General features: G+C 50.1%; 3 protein-coding genes across 7 annotated transcripts; all 3 read left to right on the top strand.

Moving 5' to 3' along the window:
* Window positions 1–249: 249 nt before the first annotated feature.
* Window positions 250–10,235, top strand: lrrc71 (leucine rich repeat containing 71). 5 transcript variants are annotated; one of them, XR_016118630.1, is made up of 16 exons: window positions 250–456; window positions 591–629; window positions 751–876; window positions 6,239–6,346; window positions 6,496–6,571; window positions 6,652–6,726; window positions 6,785–6,853; window positions 6,954–7,113; window positions 7,184–7,267; window positions 7,364–7,438; window positions 9,250–9,372; window positions 9,440–9,500; window positions 9,576–9,622; window positions 9,681–9,807; window positions 9,907–9,991; window positions 10,071–10,207. XR_016118630.1 is itself a non-coding variant. In XM_089023392.1 (16 exons), exons 1-16 carry the CDS (start codon window positions 273–275, stop codon window positions 10,206–10,208), a joined length of 1,572 nt encoding a protein of 523 aa, XP_088879518.1. In that variant the 5' UTR covers window positions 250–272; the 3' UTR covers window positions 10,209–10,235. The 5 variants fall into 5 exon arrangements, 4 of the variants coding, with proteins under 4 accessions (XP_088879518.1, XP_088879517.1, XP_088879516.1 ...); XM_089023392.1 differs by having other exon boundaries at window positions 9,693–9,807; window positions 9,900–9,991; window positions 10,071–10,235; XM_089023391.1 differs by having other exon boundaries at window positions 9,900–9,991; window positions 10,071–10,235.
* Window positions 10,236–11,370: 1,135 nt separating this feature from the next.
* Window positions 11,371–12,722, top strand: LOC148882650 (uncharacterized). The gene has a single exon (XM_089023591.1). The coding sequence runs from the start codon at window positions 11,554–11,556 to the stop codon at window positions 12,553–12,555; it is 1,002 nt and encodes a 333-aa protein (XP_088879717.1). The 5' UTR covers window positions 11,371–11,553; the 3' UTR covers window positions 12,556–12,722.
* A 1,263-nt stretch (window positions 12,723–13,985) lies between these two features.
* scamp3 (secretory carrier membrane protein 3) lies at window positions 13,986–21,962 on the top strand. The gene is made up of 9 exons (XM_089023546.1): window positions 13,986–14,393; window positions 14,609–14,701; window positions 16,219–16,350; window positions 16,437–16,557; window positions 16,636–16,764; window positions 16,874–17,033; window positions 17,126–17,227; window positions 17,307–17,424; window positions 17,788–21,962. The coding sequence occupies exons 1-9, from the start codon at window positions 14,370–14,372 to the stop codon at window positions 17,935–17,937; spliced, it is 1,029 nt and encodes a 342-aa protein (XP_088879672.1). The 5' UTR covers window positions 13,986–14,369; the 3' UTR covers window positions 17,938–21,962.
* The last annotated feature ends 534 nt before the right edge of the window (window positions 21,963–22,496 follow it).

The following is a 22,496-nucleotide window of genomic DNA, read 5'->3' as shown; positions in this document are numbered from 1 at the left end:
GTTCTGTAAAGAGGGTATGAGACGTCGACGACCTCCAATTCAACCGGTTTTGTCCCCCATTTTATGGTCTGGAAACGGACGCATATCAAACATTTGATGGCAGATGTCACTCGTGATACTTCAACAGACAAAAGGAATTCACATCTATTGTACATTGTTTATGATGAAAGATGACAGCATGCATTTTTAATGGGGGGTGGATGGTGACGCCCCCCCGTCCCCCCAAAAAAACAAGAAACACGCTGCAGATCTCTCCTCACGTCGACGTTTCCATGCTGGTGTGTCCGAGGATCGACCAAATCTCGCGATGCCTCGGTTTCGCGTTGCTCAGCTACGGTCTTGAGACTTATGTGACAACATTTCAAAAAAGGGGGACAAACATGGTGAGAAAGAAATTGGCCAAAGACAAGTCCGAGAAGGGTTCTGAAGCTGAAGAATCGGCGCCAATACAAGCAGGTCATTGCAAATGGAAAAGGCGAACTGGCTAGCCAGATAGTCTGGAGTCGAAATGGAGTTATCGCGCCGACACACGATACACAAGCTGTCTATCAAATGCATCATTTGAAATATCTGCTGTGTTATGTCAACAGGAGCAACGCCGGGCGAAACGTCACCAACCCGAACATTTGGTGAGAAAGTAGTCCTTGGAAATGGCTTTTTCAAAAAAAAAAACTATCGATGTCCGCATTGATTCATTTCGCGGCGTGGAGTCTTGACAATTGCTATTAAATGCAAGTCAACCTGTTGCAGACGACTATGAGTGTTCTGGCAACGTGATGAGCGACTTTCCGGGCCTGTGCGCTCTTTTGGAGATTAAAAAGATTCCAGCTCTCAAGACCAAATCCACCAACTCGCCCAACCAAGAAAACGCCACAGGTAAAACACAAACGCCGCCTCGTCCAAAATGAACGACGATCGCTGTGGCTTTCAGATAGTCATTTGTGTCGTTTTGGGCGCGCTTGCTTTGAGCGGCGACCTGCATCTGGTCAACGCGAGGGGGGGGGGGGTTGCTTTGTGTAAGCGGTTTCGGTAAATGATACAACTTCTGGATAGAGTTGAGATTCTTTATTAGGACTGCTGTGTTGGTTGGAGGGAGAAGGCAATTGACATGTGTGGCTCTCATCAGACTGACTTGCAGCAGCGCGCATGCTCTTTTGGTCTATAGCCAGGCATTACTAGTTAAACATGCAAATACGATTTGCTCATATCATTACATCTCCCTTTCTTAATTGAATTCTTTACTTTTAACAAATGTAGTGAATTTAATTATGTCAGTAATTAGCAAATTTAAACTTGAATGAAGTCTTTCCAAATTTAGCAATAATAAATGAAACATTCACATGAAACTTTCAATCATTTTTTCACCACATAATCAATCACTTAGAAAAACATGTTAAATGATTCCATGACTTTCCTTGAGGATTTGCGGATAGCATGTCCTGGAATTAGAGGGGTTATAACAATCTCTGTTATAGTCTCTGTTCGTTGACTTCCTATGGTTGGTTCTTTGAGAAGATCTCGGCGGTTTCTTCTTGAAACAGCACCTTCCTCTGTCTGAATGTTGTATGACCTTGGTTGGACCTGACGCAGAACAATCCCTTTCTGTGACCATGTGTCTGTTTTGTCTTTGTACCGTACTTGGTCACTGTGTGTAGTTCAGGTAGGTTCCGTGTTCCTCTGTCATGGTAGACTTCTGGATACAGGGAGTAGTAGTCTGTGACCAAAAGATAATCTTTACCTTGACACGAAAACAGGTCAGCACCTACCTTGTGGCATGGTCTTTCTGGTGCTTGGTGTGGGTGTAGTGGTTCTGCCGGTTGATTTGCTTGATATTTGAGGCAAAACGTACATCTTGACACTTGATCTGTGATGTCTTGATTCATTCTAGGCAAGAACATCAGTTGTCGTGCTCTTTTCTTGCACTGTTCAATTCCAAGATGTCCTTCATGGATCTTTTTGAGCATTTCACTTCTCAAAGTCTTTGAAATGACAATCTTACTGCATTTGTATATGATGTCGTCCGCTGCAGATAACTCCATCCTGTAGTTCCAATATTCTGCTGCGTCTGGTGAACAATTTTGTTTCACTTCGGGCCATCCATTTTTGATGCTTTGTTTCAATTGATTCAGTGTCTCATCTTTGTTTGTTTCCATCCGTATAATCTCCATCTTTGCATCTGCAACTGGCAATGCACTGGTGATCATGTGTACGCAAGCTTCGACTTCTTCATCCAGTTTAGCCTTCGAGTGCTCTTTCGGGTCAACAGCTCTGGATAGCGTGTCAGCTGTATACATCAGTTTTTCATTGGTGTATGCAACGTTCAGTGAGTAACGTTGCAGCCTGATCATCATTCGCTGTATATGGAGTGGACAGTCATTTAGTGGCTTTTGAAACAATGCTATTAAGGGCTTGTAATGAGTCTCCACGCTGATTTCTTGTCCTGACACAAATTGATGAAATCTCTCACAGGCATACGTAATGCTGAGCAGTTCTTTTTCAATTTGTGCATAACGTGTTTCCGGATCCGTCATCAAACGGCATATGCATATGCTACGCGTTGCCAGTCTTCATGTTTTTGTAGAAGTACTGCACCAAGCCCACTCTGTGATGCATCCGATGATATTTTGATTGGTTTTTCTGGATCATAGAATTTCAGTACTGGTTCCTCTGTGAGCAAAGTCAAAGTCAGCTTTATAGTCAAATATGCTAATATGCTAATATGCATGACATACAGCGCAGATGAAATTACTGTCCTCCCGGACCCAGCATGCAAGGCACTTATAATGACTTTAACAAACCTAATGAACATGAAAACGCCAATTTGCCGGGAGAGGGGAGCCGCTGCGTGTTCACGCGCCGCCATCTTGGGAAAAACAAATATAACAAATAATATGACAACACAAAGACACAGAGTCATTTATTCTTCAGGACTTGCTGTACCCTCTTTGTGATGACATGAAGCAGTTCTAGATGAAAGAGGAGAAGGATCAAAGCATCCATTTCAGCAGTGGATCAGGGACGTCATGGTGGAATTCGCACATCTACTACAAGCTAAATGTTGAAAGCAAACACGAAGCTGTAGCATCCATTGACGAAAAGACATTGTCTCACATCTCCTGTCCCACATAAATCCGCTTCAATTCCAAGCTGCGTCAGTTCCACATCCGCATTGGCGCTTTGCGCTGACGCTCCTTTCTTCTTATCGCCATGCATTCATCCGGCCGCAGACTGTCCAACAGCACCGACATTTCCGCTCAACAAAGCGGTGCTGTGAAGATGCTGCCCATTACAGGCGCAAAAAAAGCACAATGGCCCCTTTGGTGTCCAGCGATGACAGTCAAATGGCACCGACATTCCTCCCATTCAAAAACAGTGCTGGCATATTCATGCTGCCGAAAGGCGCAACCGCTCAGCACAGTCTCCTCCTTGATGATTGCCGTGGCCAAAAATGCTGAAAAACAATCTGTATCCGTTCCACACGACGCACAACAACATAAAGTGACAAAAGAAAACACAATAACAAGACAAGAAAAACAAAAAAGCAAGGCTCATCAGAGCACTTGCTGACGGCTGCTTACTCAGGCGCCATCTTGGGCGGGGGGGCAGCTTCCTCAGTTCATTCCATGCCTTTTCATGCTCATGATTCCATTGCCATTCTATCTTCTTCTCAGTTAGTTGTCTCAGTTGGGCCATTTTTTTTCTGACAGGTTGGGTATGAATTTTCCCATGAAAGTGATCATCCCATTAAACCGTTGCGCATCTTTTTTTGCATTGTGGCCTTGGCATGTTTTCTATAGAAGACACTTTTCGTGGGTCTGGTCTGATACCTTCACTGCACCCACAAATGTCAATTCTGTTGCACCCAGCTAACATTTCTCTTTATTCGGCTTCAGGTTTGCTTTTCTTGTTGCTTCTAGCACAGCTTTCAGTCTTTCGTCATGTTGAGCTCTGGTAGCACCCCAAATGATGATGTCATCCATGGAGGTATCAACTCCTTCCAAGTGCTCATATATCATGTTGATTGTTTTGTGATAAACGTCAGGAGCTGAGGCAATGCCAAAAGGTAGTCTTAGGAAACTGTATCTTCCAAATCTTCCACCTGTCAAAATCCTGAAGAAGCATCTAGCTTGCTGAAATACTTTGCCTTTGAAAACTGTGCCATAATCTCTTCACGAGTAGGTAGCTTGAAGTGTTCTCTCTTGATGGCTTTGTTTAGATCTCTGGGATCCAGGCATATTCTGAGTTTTCCGTTCTTTTTCTCTACGACAACGAGGGAACTCACCCAGTCAGTCGGCTCATCAATTTTCTTTATAACATGCCTGTTTTCCATGTTGTCCAATTCTGATTTTAGCTGCTTTTGAAGAGCAAATGGGACTTTCCTGCATGGATGTATGACTGGTGGCACACTTTTGTCCACTCTGATTTTGTGTTCTCCTGGTAGGCAGCCTAACCCTTGAAACAAGTCTTTGTACTGCTCCATCAGTTGATCATATACTGTCTCTTTTTGTCTATCCACAACAAAAACTCTCTTCACTAGGTGTAGTCTCTCACATGCCGACAATCCTAGTAGACCCTGCACATCCCTTGGAACTACAGTGAAACCTCAACTTACGAACACCTTATCTTACGAACTTTTCGTCTTACGAACGTCAAATTTATGAAAATTAAACCTTATAATAAGCACTATTTTCATATTACACATCCACCACGGCTGGAACACCAAAGCACACGACCTTCGGTTCTGGCGGAGTGATCTTCGGCGGAACCACACGACCGAACAGCGCTCCAGCCAGCGCTACTTTCCACTCCCCCTCTCTCTGAATGCACACGTCCATCGCCTCCGAGGAGCTTTTTGCACATAATTTTACTATTATGGGACCGGAAAATAAACACCACAGGATCGTGTTCAGCCTCAGTTCAAATGTGGTGCGTTACTATGAATAAATTGAAGAAACTACCAGCCGTACACGTCTACTCTGCTCTGTTTGACTTTGATGGAGTGTAATTTAGTGCTAAGATTTGTGTTTTTGTCACATTAGGTCTATATCCTGATATCCTGTCGTTCCATCAGGCTGTCTTCCGGTTGTATCAAATATGCTATCAGATCATCAGCAAACTGGCTGAGTTTATGTTGCGAGTCTCTCATCTCCACACCCTTGATGTTGTGATTCTGTCTGATTGCTTGGGCTAGGGGTTCAATGAAGATATTGAATGGTGTTGGTGACAGGCAACATCCTTGTCTTGTCGATCTTTCTCGTATTATTTGGTCCATCAAGCTGCCATTCACTTTCACTCTTGCAGCTCGGCCCATTATATACTGTTTGTATGTTTCTCATTGAATCTTTATTAAAGCCGAATTTTCCCATGACTTTGTATAGATAGGCCCAGGGGACACTATCAAATGCCTTTTCTGCATCCATGCTCACCGACATTGCACTTGTTCCTGCCTTATGGATCACCTCCACCTGTCTATTTCTCATAAAACCCGTCTGTTCTCTATTGATAATATCGGGCATGAATGTCTCATATCTTTTTGACATAATCGAAGTATATATCTTATAGCAGGGGTGTCAAAGTCATTTTTTGCCTGGGCCACATTGTAGGGTTTCTTCTCCTGTTATGAATTGTAGTTATGGTTTCGATATTCTCCTCGAGGGACTATCGTTATGAATTTGGGGAACCCATTAGAATGTTTAAATCCCTTCAAATATTAAATATAGGGCACACAGCAAATTAACGAATAACTCGTTTTCAAATCTGAAGTCAAGAATAATGACTTTTATTGTGGTTGACATCCAAAAATATGAAATTTTGGCTCAGATTTTAGCAATCATCATGGAATTTAACAAGTTTGATTTGCTTTCGCGGCCCGAAAAAAAATGATGTGGCGGGCCGGATTTGGCCCGCGGGCCTTGACTTTGACACCTGTGTCATATAGTCTACATTAAGTATGGATATCGGTCTGTAGCGACTGTCTACCTACCTCTTTTGGTATTATAGAGATGATTGCCTATTTCCATGATGGGGCAATTTTGCCCTCCTTCATGGTATTACGTCATATTTTCAATTCCCAAATACGTTCACGAATGGCAGCGAATGAGTTAATGAGAAGCCATCGATGAGTTAGCAGAATTTGCATTCTTGTTACGGTAACTGCGGTATTTTATAAAGCGCACCTTCAATGAATGAGAATTTTTGCGAATTAGTTCAAATAATGAGAGCGCCGTGTCCTTTTCAGGTGGCAGGCAGTCCCACAGAAAGGCCGCACACGACGTGTTTAAGCCCCGCCTCCAAGTGGAGCTGGAGAACGGAGACCCTTATTGCGCATCCAGCATCAAGATCTTTGGTCAGTACCACCGCTCACCCGCGGACAGAATGGGTCCACGCTTCAGCGCCCGGCGAGTCGATTGCGATGGCGCCGTCGGATGGGCGGCGACAAATGAAAAGGAGGCGGAGTCACGACGGCTGTTGTCCTCTGGGTTGGGTTGTTGGCAGGCTGGACGGTGGACGACGCCATCGTCCGAGTGCTGAGCAAGATGATTTCGTGCTCGGTGACCCTTCACGCCCTTTAGTAAGTCGGGTGAGGCGAGAGGGGCGTGGCCCCACGCGTGACGGGCGGCTCCGGTGTTCAAAGTGTGGCCGCTCGGGCAGTTTCTGGCAGGCCGGCCTGACGGATTCCATGGTCGTCGCCCTGGTCAATGCAGCGTGTGCGTGCGGGACCCTCAGGTGAGTGAAGGCGCCTCTTGAAAAAAAGTTAGGAATGTTCATCCTTTTGTGTTGACAGAGTGATTACGTTGGAGGGAAACCCGCTGGTGGATCACAGCCACCATCTGCTGTTTTGCGAAGGAAGCGCGTGAGTGCACCCGTCACCCACCCCCTCCACCCTCAACCCTCCCCGGCTGCGGAGCACGACGGGGGAGTGGTTTGGGGTGTCCCGTTTTGTTTGTTTCCAGGTTGACTCATCTGAACCTTCGTAACAACCGCCTTGAGGACGAGGGGGCGCGTCTTCTGGGAGCCGCGCTGTCCACCAGCACTTGCGCCAACTGTAATCTCACCTCGCTCAACGTCTCCTTCAACCACATCGGCGACGTTGGCGCCGGACACATTGCCAAGGTGAGCCGGCCGACCAGCGAAGCGGCTCGGGCAACTCACGGACGGACGCCGCTGATTTTGGTGCCGGCAGGGCCTGCGCTTCAATCGCACTTTACTCTTCCTCTCGCTGTCTAACAATCACATCGGCGACTCGGGAGCGACGCAACTGGCCGCGGTAGTCGCCGACGGGCCTTCGGGGCGGGTTGATGCCGTCAACGGGTTTGAACCAGCGTGCCCCCCCCCCCCCCCCCCCCCCCCGCCCCTCCATCAGGTTTTTGGCGAGGTTGTGCTTCCTCATGAAGAAATTGTGCAGAGGAGGAAACTACTTCTGGACAAACGACATTCGGTGAGTGACCAGTTAGCGTCCAATCATTTGGCCCAGAAAAGGCGTCTCGTCTGGGGCGGCCATTTAAAGGACAACCGACGCCTTCGAACAAGTTGTTTGTAAAATCACTTCAAATGACTTCTACTGAGCGTATTTTACAAAGATTCCACGGCATGTAACTATATTTTACGTTTTAAGACTCGCACTGAATATTCAAGAAGTCTTGTTTTCAAGTTGATGACGATGCCTGACGTGACGTCACAGAGGGAACGCCCCTGACCGAGAAAGCGACACACAATGCATTTTGTGGGACTTTGTTTGGTCTGAAAACTCCGTGTTGATGGCGAAATTAGAAGGAAAATACATAAATAACGCCATGGTGAATCGTGTGTTGCACCAAGACTACTATTTGATACTAGTTGACACTAATTCCCAGCAGACAAATCAGCCTATTTCCAAGGGAGCTTGGGCGCCTTCTTGTGCATTTTCTGGGACGCCACATTGGAGTCCTGACGGCTCGAATTGATTGGATTGGTTTGGATTTGCCTTTATTAGTCTCGCAGTGGAGAAATTTACATTTCACAGCAGCAAAGTTATGAAAGGAATGAAACGTCTGTGTAAGCTCTCAGTCGTACAGGAGTGGTCCATCGATGAGAAGGTTTCTTCAGCCGTCATCTGTACAAAAGTGAAGGTTTCGGACGTTTCGCCTCCTATCCAAGAGGCTTCGTCAGCGAACTAAAGTCTGACTGGTCGTATCGGCCCCATTTATATATCCCTAATGTCCAGACCTGGTGGCGCCGGACACAGCTATGATAGGTCCCTACTCTCAGGTTGGGGGGGCGCGGGACCCCCCCCCCTTGTGGCCCCACTGTAGGATGTAGGAACAATCAGTGGGGCCACAAGGGGGGGGTCCCGCGCCCCCCCAACCTGAGAGTAGGGACCTATCATAGCTGTGTCCGGCGCCACCAGGTCTGGACATTAGGGATATATAAATGGGGCCGATACGACCAGTCAGACTTTAGTTCGCTGACGAAGCCTCTTGGATAGGAGGCGAAACGTCCGAAACCTTCACTTTTGTACAGATGACGGCTGAAGAAACCTTCTCATCGAAAGGAATGAAAGTATAAAAACAAAATACAGTAAAGTCTCGTTATATCGATATTCAAGGGAGTCCCAAAAAATATTGATATAACCGGGACTATCGATATATCCGATCCTGCGCCGAACTGCATTAAACAAAAGCCGCCAAAAGAGGGCAGCCAAGCGCCATATAAGAAACGGAGCTGGCCATTAGCTCCCTTTTTTTTGGGGTGAGAGATGTTCCCCCAATGTTGCCTCAAAATGGCACATATAATTCTTTAATGATTGTAAACATGTATGCTTTAATCTTCAGAAGTACAGTGTATTTGAAACATATTTAAACATTCTAATGGGTTCCCCAAATTCATAACGGCCCTTGAGAGGAAACCATAACTACAATTTGGCCCGTGGCAAAAAATGACTTTCACACCCCTGTTCTAGAGCAAGGCAAGACGTCTTGGTGTGACGTCACGAACACGGGGGCGGGACCTTCTGAAACTCGGCAACTCCGAGGTCATTTTGAAGTAGTTTTGGGACACTTTAAGTCATTTTTATTGGTGTTTTGCATTTGACTAAAAATATCAGCCTGCGTGTTTTGGGTATTTTAGAAGCTATAAAACGGTTTTCTGATGTCAGTTAGGAAAAGAAAAAAATGTGTCGGTTGTCCTTTAAATTGTGAATGCTAAAGTCGTCCCGAAAAACAGCGAGGGCCGCCATCTTCTGAAAACGCTCCTTCCCTCCCCACTCGTCAGTCATTGGCGGACGGCGACCAATCAGGCAGCTCCAAGCTCTCCAGCGACCAGGCGCCGTCTTTGGGCGGCGGAGCTTCGTTCGGCTCCACCAAAGGCGAGCCCAAAAATGCAGCTAAAAAACGGGTAAGGCGGCGACGGCCAAAAGGCCGCCGAATCGGCCATGCGTCACCGCCGCTCTGCTCTTGCGCAGGACTCGTCCAAGGCGGAGGGCAAACGGGCGGCGGGCAAAGACCCCAAATGTCTCAAGAAATGTAAGAACCCCCCCCCCCCCCGGTCACGCGGTCGCGCCTCTTCGTCCGACGTGCGTTTCCTCTCGTGTGTTGCAGCAGAAGGCCAAGATGGCGAGGAGAGAAACTGCGCGCCTGACCAGGAGGTACCGGCGACACCCTGCCATTTGTCCCCACCCCCACCCCTCACCCCCCACATTTTAGTTTCCCCGCCAGCACAAAAAGCCGCCGGAGATGATGATGAGCCCCCTCCTGAGTGAATCCGTGCAGCAGAGGGACGGAGAGCTCATCCTGCCCGGAAACACCACTCTGGCCTCGCTCAGCCTGGCAGGTCAGCGTATGCGGGGGGAAGGGGGGCGGGGAAAGGGGCGGGGCAAGGGGTGGGGCCCCACCTAACGGCACCTTGCGCAATTCCCCCCGCAGGGAACAGGATCACGGAGCTGTCGCTGCCCCGGTTCCTGACGTCCCTGCAGATGCAAGACGGGGGCAGAGGGTTGCTGCGTCTCTGTCTGCAGGTGGGTGGGCGGGTCCTCCCAGAGCGCCCGGCTTGACCTTTGACCCGCCTCGCCGTTGAAGCTGCGCCTTTCGTGGCAGAGGAATCACTTTGCCGCCGAGTGCGAGCCCTACCTGAAGATCAAGGAGGTGATGGCGCTGCGGGACCCCCTGAACAAGAAAAGCGACGAGCCGCCCGAAGAGGACGGCGGCGACGGCTCGCAGTGTTCCGATGGCTAAAGCCCATTGGAGGGGGGCGGGGGGGGCGGGGGGTAGGCGGTTCTGCTGCTCTAAACTCAGGATGCTGACTTGCGGTCGCCAACGACGCTCATCTCCCATTTTGTTTTGGGGAACGCATTGGACCCCCCCCCCCCCCCATCCCACCGACTGATCCTGGTCCAATTCAATAAATTGAAAAGGTAAACGTTTTGGGTGCAAGCGTCTCCTTGAAGTTTGCCCGCGACATTCCTTGGCGTGAAGCCCCGGATTGAGAATGGCGCCCCCCCCCCCCCCCCCCGTTTCTCTCCCCTTACTCTTTCACAACCACTTGATTTTATTGTGAAGGGACGCCTTCGTTTGAGCTCTGCCCCCCCCCCCCCCAACCCCCAAGAAGGCGACGTGGCCCGACTTCAGAACCCCCCCCCCCCCCCCCCCTTGCCGGATGTCCGCCTCCTCGGGATGAGAAGAAGTATGCGCGGCGGCCGGCGCATTGCCGGGGAGATGCGGGAGCCCACTTTGCGTCCTCTCCCGTCCGCTGGGCTGTGAACGTGCGTGGGTTTGGGGGGTTGTGGGGGGGGGGGGGTCTGGATTTCCCGCTTCGCCTCGGAGACGATCGGCGTCTGGATGACCGCGATCGTCCGCGACATGCGAGCACCGGCGGGCTGCGGCGGACATCTGGGAATCCAGGCGAGTTGGCGCAAGTGCGGCGGTGAATTTCAAGGCGACCCCCCCCCTCTTCCCCTCTTACCCCCCCCCCCTCGCCGGCTTTGTTGAGTTGCAATGCCGCGTATTTCTCTGAGCACATTTCCCTTCCCAAAAGAAGGAAGCTGCAAGCGGCGCCTTTGGGGATTTGCCCGCATTCCCAGTCAAGTTGCCTTTGGCGCAGCTCGACTGGGCACGTGGTGTGCCCCCCCCAAACCCCCCCCCCCATCTTCAACCGGTGGCTCGGTGGGAGCGATCTGGCCACCAGCCCAGATTTGTGCTTTTTATTTGGGTGGGGGGGACGAAAACAGCAGATGCGCTGTATGAGTCATGATTGATTTGATTGTTTTCAAATGGGGCAAATTGTGGGTTTGTTCCGGAAAACCCAAAAATGAAATGCGCCGTGAGGATCCCGCGACTGCATTGCAGTTCTCCCGCGTGTGTGTGTGTGTGTGTGGGGGGGGGGGGTGGTTGTGTGAAGTTTGCTTGGACGATGGGCCGCGTCTTCACAAAATATCCTGATCCTGGTTTTGCTTTGGGGCTCAGCCGTGCGGCAAACGCGATGGTCGCCCTGCATGAACTTTGGGACTTTTGCACGGACGTGGCCGTTGAGAGCTCTGAAGGCGCCCTCGCCATTTGCAAGATGGCCACCGAGCGGTAACCAATGGTGGCCTTTGGGACGATCGGCGTTTTCGACGTTGCGCCAGAAACAATTCCTGTTGATTTTGGCCTCTTGATTATTTTGCTTTGCAGGTGCGCTGAGCGGGCGAGGGGGGGGGGGGGGGGCATCCGTGGCCACGCCATGAAGAGCCCGGACGCCACAAGGCCTCGCTTGACCTTCGGCGGCCGCAAGAAAAAGGCAGCGGCGGTCCGAGGAAAAGTTCGCCTGCGTTCTGTGGCCGGAGCCTCCCTGGCGCTGGGGGTCGTCGTGGTCACGCTGGGCGCCGCCCTGGCGACGGCGGGCTACCGAACGGCGCGGGGCGGCCTTCCCCGGAGCGACGGGAGCCCCGGGGGGCGCGGCTTCCCGCCCTCGCCCGGCGAGCGCATGAAGCTGCTGGGGCCCGTTATCATGGGGGTGGGGCTCTTCATCCTCATCTGCGCCAACGCCATCCTGTATGAGAACCGCGACCGAGAGACTCGGACGCTGCTGGCCCGGATGCGCGACCTCATCCCTTATGCCGGTCCACCGGTGGCGGGCGAAGGGCGGCTCCGCGGCTTGCGTGAAGCCCCCTCGACGACCGGGAAGGCGCTCCCGCGCGCCCAAGCTCTCCGTTGGCAGGTGCCCCCGGCTCGGAGCCGACCCCCCTCCGGCGAGTCCGGCACGGTGGACTTTGAAAGCTGCTTGACTTCCGCCGACTCCTCGTCCACCCGCACTGTGACTTGCATGACTGTCGCCGACGCGGCGACGACGTCCGTTCCGACGTCCATTCCGGCCTCCAATCTGGCCTCCATTCCGGCGTCACTGGGGAAAGCGCTTCCGAGACAAGAGCCCCTTTGGCCGGCGGGCGTCGACATTGCCTTGGTAGACCGCGCCCGGCAAAGCTGGCCTCGGCCCAACCGGGCCGTGGGGAGACGCCGCGGACCGAGTGCGGCGGCATCGCTGGGAGAAGAGCTTTGCTTCTGGACCTTCCCGTTGAGCAAAGCTTGCAGATACCCAAAGAAGTGAGTGCAAAATGCTGACCTTTCTCCCCCAACGCACACAAAACTTCTTTCTGGACTCCATTTTTCCATCCGTCGGTTGATTGGCAAAGCTCATCAAGATGGCGGGGAAAGAGCGATGCTTGTTTTCAGCGCGCAAAGCAGCTGTTCTTCCTCACGTAGGCGCGGACGTATGGAAAGGGGACACGGCCCGGGTCAAGGTCAAGGTCATCCTGATGCTCCAATATGCTCTCTGTATGACACATGCACAGATTAAATTCCGACAATGTCGAAATATTCTCCCGTTTATTATTATTCTTATGAGGTCGTGAGATGGATTTGTCATGTTTAACTCGGCAAAGAAAACAGAAAATAGCCAAGGAGAGCTATGGCAGAAAGGGTCGCCGATTGGGGTGGCGTCCCCGGAAGTATTTCTCTAGGCCACCACAAGGTGGCGACAGCGCGAATCAACTTGGTTTTGACGTGCTTGAAACGGGAATTGTCGAAGGCGAAGCCGTCACCGCGGCGAGCCACCGGGGGCGTCGGTGGGTCGCAGTGTCGTCGTCGAAGAAGCCGCAAAAGAAGATGGGCTCATCGGACGTGACGTCAGAATATCGCGCTAATTGGAAACACGTGTGCCGGAAGTTACCTTGTCCAAAAAAAAAAAAAAAAAACACCAGCCCAGGTGCAGCAACATGGTGCTTGGCTGCACGTAACAGTGCGCGCTGCCAAATTTTTAGCAGTCGTCGGATGATGTTTGTTACCGGATTGGTACCCTTGAACGAACGCCGGTTGAGGGACGAAACCATTTTCTTGCCTTTGCGAGAGTTAAAAGAAAGTATCTTGTGGAACAAATCAGAAATATTACAATGGAATTTTAACTTTGTAGTTTTGCTCCGCTATTTTTATTATTTTAAGCCTAGTTCCTCCCCCCCTCCATTCTTTGTCTGGTTTTAGTGTGGCTGCACAATGTTGGCGTAAAATACATAATAAAAAAAGTGAAATGACGCAGTTTCATCATTTTGGAAAACTTTTTTGGGGACATTGTTTATGTAACTTTGGAGGAAATGTGACAATAAAGCCTGGCTACCTTTTTTATGAGCTTAAGGTCCTCGGTCAAATGTTTATATTGTGGAATTTTGGCTCCTTAAAATTTGATCGATTTAGAATGTGCTTTAAGATCAATCGTGATGGTGCAAGCATATCCATTCATTTAAACAGTCAAGCTAACTCCAACAAAACTCATTTTGCACCCGAGAAATGTTTGAAAATCAAATAGGACGATGTTCATTTAGCAAAAATGGAATTTGGTTGCTTTTTTTGTACTGCCGTAAAACAATTGTCAATCTTGTTAATCCATGACCAAAAAAAAGCTGATCGGTGTCGCAGTTGATTGTTGGCAGTGATTATTTTTTTTGTGTGGCCGCCTGCCTGCTGAGTATCGCGCTCGCCACCAGGGCGACTGTCCGGCATTTGCTCGAAACCGTTAGCCATTAGCCGTTAGTCGTTAGCTTGATTTCGAGTAAACGAAACGTGGGCACGTCCCCCCCGTTGCGCCGCAGTGATCACATGACCGCGACTTTTGGCTCTTCACTTCCTTCTCCCCAGCAAGGAATCCCGGCGGAAACATTGTTGCGGCCGAAGCAAAAAAACAGCCGAAAAGGCTTGGGCGTGTGTGGCGTTTCGTTCAAACCAAAAAAAGGCTGGTGAGCGAGCGAGCTTCTGCTGTGCCGACCGACATCGAGCTTTGTTTCTATGCGCGGCAAGCGGTGTTGATACGAGAGGCGAGACATATTTTCCGTTTTTGCCACCGTGTCGAAAGACGGCAGCTTTCCCGAGTCAATGGACGACCACAACCCTTTCCAGGTGAGCGACGCACGACCACCCAAAATCATCATGAAAACACCAACACAAGAAAAAAATGGCACTCGAGTGTGAAGCGTTGTGACGTTCGTCATGTGACTCTGCGTGGTTTCCTTTCTTGACTTGTTTCCGCCTCAACAGTCGGAACTTCTGTTAGCAATAAACAGAGGTTGAGCCTTCAAATGAATCAGCATGTTGTTGTGTTGTTGTCTTGTCAGGACCCAGCAGTGACCCAACACAACAGCAGCAACAACAAAACCGGTGGCTATGCCACTTTGGACCTGTACAACCCGTTTGAGGGCACGCTTGAGGTACGAGCATCCATTATCGCGGTCCAATGGACGACCCCCACTTTGCCATTTCACGCAACTTGTAGCCCACGCGTGTCCAAGTCGAGTCCCGGGGGCCAAATCTGGCCCACCACCTCATTTTATTTGGTCCACGAAAGCAAAGTGTGCCACGATGCTTGCCAAAGCCTGAACCCAAATGTCAGAATGTCCCATGTCAACCACAATAACAATCATTTTTGACACCATATTTGAAAACAAGTATGGTGTTGCATATTGCATACATATTTGAAGAGTATTGTTTAAAAAGGCAAAATCAACTTTAGTCTTATTTGATTACGGTAATGTTTTTGAATGTTGCTGTGTGACCATTTTGAGTTTGGGAGCCTTTTACTGAGCGAGTTGCTTGTTCTGTAGCCACAAAGGGTCATAAGTCTTCTTAAAATACAGAGGGTTGTGTCAGGAAGGGCATCCGACGTAAAAGCCTCTAAAAATGGAGGACACTGATTTGCTGTGGCGGCCTCGTCGAGGGAAAAGCCGAAAGGAAAAAAGATTTGAAAACAAGTGATATTTTTGTGCACTCTACATGTAATTATGTGGAGGGGATGAAACATTCTAATCACTGGTGTCAAAGTCAAGGCCCGGGGGCCAAATCTGGCCTGCCACATCATTTTATTCGGCCCGCAAAAGTAAATCAAACGTGTGAAATTCCATGATGCTTGCTAAAGTCCGAATCGAAATTTCGATTTGTTGTATTTAAACCACAATAGCAGTCATTATTCTTAAATTCTGGTTTTAAAACTAGTCATTCATCAATTTGTTGTGTGCTATGTGTAATATGTGGAGGGGACGAAACATTCTAATGGCTTCCCCAAATTCATAACGGCCCCCGAGAGGAAACTGGAACTCCAATGGGCCCCTCCCCCCATTTTATAATAATAATGCATTTCATTTATAAGCGCCTTTCAAAACTCTCTAGGACAACTTTACAGTCAGGATGATGATGATAATAATAATAATAATAATAATAATAATAATAATAATAATAATACATTTCATTTATAAGCACCTTTCAAAACACTCAAGGTCATTTTACAGTCACAGAATAAGTTTTTCAGTGGGTGAGCAGCGGCAATCACACGCGCCGGTGTTCACTCAGCCTGAAATAACTCAAATAGATAGAAAACTAGCCAGCTAGCTAATAGCTAGCTAACAGCTAGCCAGCTAGATACCTAGCGAGCGAGATAGCTGATAGATAGATAGATAGATAGATAGATAGATAGATAGATAGATAGATAGATAGATAGATAGATAGATAGATAGATAGATAGATAGATAGATAGATAGATAGATAGATAGAGTGCGAAAAGAGTAAATAAAATCCCCAAGTAAATTTTTTTGCTGACCACTTCCAAAGAGTGTTTAAAGAATGTTTAACGTTTTTGGTAGAAATTGCCACTCAATGAGTAAACAGCCTTGCTGTATGCAATCTGAAGTCCAAGGTGATTTAGCCTTGAAATGTCGCCGTTTTTGGGTTTTAGCCTCCGCCTTCATATGTCGCCGCTGACGCAGTCGCTGCCCCGTCAGAGGCGGCGTCGGCACAGACGCCGCCCGGTAGGACCACACCCACTGAGCCTCGCAACTACGGCTCCTATCACACCCACAGCGCCCAGGTAGTCCAATTGAGTGACAGTCGCCTCTCGTCAGGTGCTCGAAACACTTTGATGAGATGTTGGGGGGGGGGGGGTGAATTTGTCAGCCCGCCGTCAGCGCCACCACCGCGGAGCTGATGAAAAAGCAAGAGGAGCTTGAGAATAAGGCCCGGGAGCTGGAGAAGAGAGAGCGCGAGCTGCAGTCTCACAGCTTGGGGCCTGGAGCCGGTAAGTCCAAAAAGGTTTCACACCTGAAATCCAAAAGCAGGTTGCTAAGGGAATGTGTGTCTTTGTGCTGGGCTTCAGGCCGCCAGAAGAACTGGCCCCCCCTGCCTTCCTTCTGTCCCATGGGGCCCTGCTTCTACCAGGACATCAACGTGGAGATTAGCCAACGCTTCCAGCGTACCGTCACCGGCATGTACTACTTTTGGTTGTGTGAGTTTCCAATCACATGCGTCCCGGTCCCATCCCCCGTCGGTCCCGGAAGGTGGCCGCGAGGGCTTTTGCGCCGCAAATGAGCGGGCGGCGTGGCTTGTTTGCGCAGTCGGCACGGGAACGCTGCTGTTCAACCTGATCTCCTCGCTGGCCATGTTCTGCGTGGACACCTCGGTGGGGGTGGGCCTGGGTCTGGCCATCCTCTGGGCGCTGCTCTTCACGCCGTGCTCCTTCGTCTGCTGGTACCGCCCCGCCTACAAGGCCTTCAGGTGCAGGCCCGTCGGCTCTCGAGCCCCCGGCTCCAAAGCCCATCGGGCCTTCCCCTGACGGCCATTTTGTGTACTTGTTTCTTCCGCTGTAGGAGTGACAGCTCCTTCAACTTCTTTGTCTTCTTCTTCGTCTTCTTCGCCCAAGTAGTCGTTTACATCATCATGACCATCGGCATCCCCGGCTGGGGATTCAGGTAACCGTGTGGGCCACCCGCAGCGCCATTGGCCTCTTTTTGGTTTTTAACCGTCTCCCCAAACGTCGCCGTGGCTCAGCGGGTGGATCGTGAGCTTGACCGCCCTCAAACACAGCGTCGCCGTCGGTGCCATCGCCATGATCAACGCCATCCTTTTCACCGCCCAGGCCGCCATTGGGGTGTTCATGCTTAAGAAGGTAACCGCCATGGGCGTCGACGAATGGCCCACCCCCGCCCGCCTTTGTCTTGTGTTGCGCGCGCATTGACGGCGCAGGTGTCAAAGTCAAGGCCCGGGGGCCAGATCTGGGCCGCCACATCATTTGATTCGGCCCGCCAAAGTAAATCAAACTCGGGAAAATTCAATGCTCATCTCTCTAGCTAGCTAGCGATCGAGCTCTTTTTATTCAGCTAGCTGGCTAATCCCCTTCATCAAAAAACAACTTTGACACCCTTGAAGGCGGAAACGGCCCTTCGTTGCGTCGCAGAGACCGGAAGGGGGCCACCTCTTGAGAATTGAGCCAAGACCAATCCAAGGCCCGGTCTGCTGTCGCCCTGCTCAGGTCCACGGTCTTTACAGGCAGAGCGATGCCAGTTTTCAAAAGGCCCAGGCTGAGTTCGCCACGGGAGTCATGTCCAACCAGGCGGTGCGCCAAGCCGCCGCCAACGCCGCCAGCAACGCTGCTCAAGGGGCCTTCGCCGCACCCCGCTGATGGAGGATACGAGGGTCTCGTCAGATGGCGGAGGGAGGGCCCGGCGCCCGAGACTCTCTGGGCTGACGTCATGTGTGTCAAAATGGCCGTTTCCAGTGTTTTGTCGGAAGACGACCTCCGCGCCGAAAGGAGTGAGCGACGCGCCGCATTTCCCGTGGAGGAGCCGCCCCTGCTTCCGCCCACCTGGACAGCTTCCCTTCCGAACCGGCAAGCTAAGCCGAGACGTCTGTCTGCCATTTTGTGTACCAAAGGGAGCAAAGTAACAAAGTGCGTCCGTCTTTGTGTTGCTGTGAAGAAATGCCCCCCCCCCCCCCCCCTAACCCCTACCGCTGTTGTTGTCCACTTTGCATGCCAACGTTGTTCTACTAAAGTCCCGCCTTCAGAAAGTTTGTTTGACTCTTTGAAAAGCAACAAGCAGATTGGGTATCCTGGAGGCCTTCTAAGCTGATTGGGCACAACGGCTAATCGCAGCTTTATACACACTCTAATCATTCGCTTAACGGACAACCAACACCATTTTTTTCCTAACTGACATCAGTAAGACGTTTTATAGCATCTACAATACCCAAAACCTGCAGGCTAATATTTTTAGTCAAATCTCTTCTTTTCCTTTCGGCTTTTCCCATCAGTGGTCGCCACAGCGAATCAATGTCCTCCATCTATTCCGGTTTTGTGCATCCTCTTCTCTCACACCAGCTACCTTCATGTCCTCTTTGACCACATCCATAAACCTCCTCTTCAGTCTTCCTCTCGGTCTCCTGCCTGGCAGTTCAAGGACTCAGCATCCTTCTCCCGATATAGTCACTCTCTCTCCTCTGGACATGTCCAAACCATCTCAGTCTGGCCTCTCTGACTTTCTCTCCAACGCCTCTAATATGAGTTGTCCCTCTAATGGGCTCATTCCTGATCCTATCCAACCTGGTCACTCCCAAAGAAAACCTCAACATCTTCAGCTCTGCTACCTCCAGCTATGCTTCCTGTCTTTTCTTCAGTGGCACTGTCTCCAGTCCAAACATCATGGCTGGTCTCACCACAGTTTTATACACTTTTCCTTTCATCCTAGCTGAAACCCTTCTATCACACATCACACCTGACATTTTTCTCCAGCCGCTCCAGCCTGGACACGCTTCTTCAACTCTTTTCCACACTCTCCATTGCTCTGGACAGTTGACCCCAAGTACTTAAAATCCTCCACCTTCTTTATCTCTTCCCCCTGTAGCATCACTCTTACACTTGGATCCCTCTCATTCCCACACATATACTCCGTCTTGCTGCGACTGATCTTTATTCCTCTCCTTTCCAGGGCATATCTCCACATCTCTAGTTTCTCCGCCACCTGTTCCCTGTTCTCGCTACAGATCACAATGTCATCTGCAAACATCATGGTCCAAGAGATTCTTGTCTCACATCGTCTGTCAACCTGTCCATCACCGTAGCAAACAAGAAGGGGCTCAGTGCTGACCCCTGGTGGAGTCCCACCTCCATCTTGAATTCCTCCGTCACACCGACAGCACACCTCACAACTGTCTTACAGTCATGATACATAATTTAATTTAAAGCAGATTCTTTACTTACAGACAGTGTAGGTGTTCAAATAGCTGACATGTTTCGGCGACTACTTCCGCCTTCGTCAGAGTGAAGGCGGAAGTAGTGGTGTTGAATGCTGAGCTGAAGTCGATGAACAGCATTCTGACATAAGAGTCTCTGGTCTCCAGGTGGGTGAGCGCTGTGTGGAGAGCAGTGGAGATGGCATCATCGGTCGAGCGGTTGGGCCGATATGCAAACTGGAAAGGGTCATGGTTGGGGGGGAGGGCAGCCTTGATGTGGTTCATAACTAGCCGCTCGAAGCACTTCATGAGGATGGGAGTGAGTGCGACTGGGTGGTAGTCGTTATGGCAGGTGGGGGAAGACTTCTTTGGGACCGGGATGATGGTGGTAGCTTTGAGGCACGTGGGCACAACAGCCTGGCTCAGAGAGGTGTTGAAGATGTCTGTGAAGACATCTGTGAGCTCATCCGCGCAGTCTCTCAGTACACGGCCAGGAATGCCGTCGGGACCCGGGGCTTTGCGTGTGTTCGTCCCTCTGAGGGATCGCCTCACGCTGTCCTGGGACAGTGTCAGCACCTGGTCGCCGGGAGGTGGTGGGGTCTTCTGTGCTGGAGTGCTGTTGTCTGCCTCGAAGCGGTAGTCTGTAGTCTGTGATGGTCTGTATTCCACGCCACAGGTTTCTGGTGTCTATGCTGTCTCTGCTGTCTCTAAAGTGGTTGGCGATCCTCCTGGAGTGCTGTCTCTTGGCCATCCTGATGCCACGTGACAGGTTGGCCCTGGCTGTCCTCAGGCCCGCTATGTAGGCAGCGTTCCTAGCCCTAAGGAGCCTGTGGACGTCACCTGTCAGCCATGGCTTCTGGTTGGCCCGGATGGTGACAGTCACGTCATCCATGCACTTCCTTATGTAGGAGGTAACAGAGTCTGTGTACTCCTGGAGGTCTGTGGTGTTGTAGGTGGCCGCTTGTCTGAACATGTTCCAGTCAGTGTTGGAGAAGCAGTCTTTGAGTGCCTCTGACAACCCATCAGGCCACACCCTTATCTGCTTCTTGACTGGTTTGACGACTTTGACAAGTGGCCTGTATGCGGGTGGAGTGGAGTGGTCCGAAGCTCCTAGGTGGGGGAGGGGGTATGCTTTGTAGGCTCCTTTGTGTGTGTGGTGAAAACATTGTCCAGAATGTTGTTACCTCTAGTTGGAAAATTAATGTGTCCATGGAGTTGTGGAAACACACTTTTTGGGTTGGCATGGTTGGAATCGCCAGCCAGGATAAGGAAAGCATCTGGGTGGGCTGTCTGTTGCTTGCTGATGTGCTGGTAGAGTTCATTTAATGCCGCGCTCCTGTTAATTGAGCTCGGGGGGATGTAAACTGCTACCATCAGTATGGCACTAAATTCCCTCGGCAGGTAGAATGGCCGACATTTTATGACCAGAAGCTCCATCGGTGGTGAGCAGTGTTTGCATACCACAACAGCGTTGCGGCACCAGGCATCACTGATGTAAACACAGAGTCCCCCGCCGCGAGTCTATCCCCCCCCCTCGACGAGCACTCTGTCTGCCCGGAAGCTAGTTAGCTGGGCTAGCTGGATGGCAATGTCCGGTATGCTGTCGTTCAGCCATGTTTCCACAAACACAAGAGCACAACACTCAACCACGGTCTTGGAAGTTGAGTGGAGAAGTCTGATGTAGTCCATTTTATTGCCCAGCGAGCGTACATTGGCCAGCGTGATGGTAGGAATGGTCGGCTGGTGGGGGCTAGCCGCGAACCTCGTGCGGATACCTCCACGCTTCCCCCTCTTCTGTTTCCTCATACAGCGCTTGTGGCGCCTCCACTCTGGGTTGGGTGCAGGAGTGGGGTCAATGGACGAGCCGACTCCCTGAGCAATCCATACTTGCGTAGCACTTCTCTTTCAGCTGGTTTTGGTTTTAAAAATGAACTGCCGATGTCGAGCAGAACCTCACGGGAGTACGTACGCCGTGGTTGTAGCGAGATAGACGGAGACGAACATTTACACAAGTGAGACAAACATAATAAACACGAAAAAAACAATTTGCCGGGAGAGAGAGGAGCCGCTGCGTGTGCACGCGCCGCCATCTTGGGGGGAAAAACACTACTGGCACCTGTTAATACATTTCCATCTCTATCCTTTTTCAGCGCCCTCCTCACTTCATCCTTGCTAATGCTTGCTACGTCTTGGTCCACAACAGTAATGTCTTCTACTATTTGTTCCTTCTCATTTTCCTCATTCATCAATTCTTCGAAGTACTCTTTCCATCTTGCCATCACAGTACTGGCACCTGTTAATACATTTCCATCTCTATCCTTAATCACCCGAACCTGCTGCAGGTCTTTACCATCTTTGTCTCTCTGTCTCGCCAGCCTGTAAAGATCAGTCTCACCTTCCTTTCTGTCCAGCCGAGCATACAAGTCATTTTTTTTGTCAAATGCAAAACACCAATAAAAATGACTTAGAGTCCCAAAATTGCCACAAAATGAGCTCAGAACTGGCCAGATTCAGAAAGTCACGCCCCCTTGTTCGTTACGTCATGCCAAGATACTCCTTCACAAACTGCCTTGCTCCAGAATCAAAACAATGGCTTCAGAGAGTTCAGATTCGGAGAAGATGCTTTCTTGTTACTCATCCAGTTATGAATATGATTCAAATAGTTCTGAAGAGGAAAGCATAAATGTTTGCAATCGATTATAGAAGTCCTTCTGTATCAATTCGAGCCGTCTGGACTCCGATGTAGCGCCCAGACAATACACAAGATGGCGCACAAGGAAATGGGCTGGAAATGGGCTGATTTGTCCGCTTGTACACCTTTCGTGACTTCATGAATATTCAGCGTCTTAAGTCTTAAAACGTAAAATATAGCTATATGCGGTGGAATCTTTGTAAAATGCGCTCAGTAGAAGTCATTTGAAGTGATTTTACAAATTATGGAAGCAACTTGTCTGGTGGTGTCGGTTGTCCTTTAACATTCAATCTGCTCCCCATTTGTCGACAATTGGACAA

This window comes from Hippocampus bargibanti, linkage group LG20, assembly GCF_051943395.1.
Source record: "Hippocampus bargibanti isolate YZ-2025 linkage group LG20, ASM5194339v1, whole genome shotgun sequence".
NCBI lineage: Eukaryota > Metazoa > Chordata > Actinopteri > Syngnathiformes > Syngnathidae > Hippocampus > Hippocampus bargibanti.
Note: the sequence above shows the minus strand (reverse complement) of the source record. Positions and strands in the feature narration are given on the sequence as shown.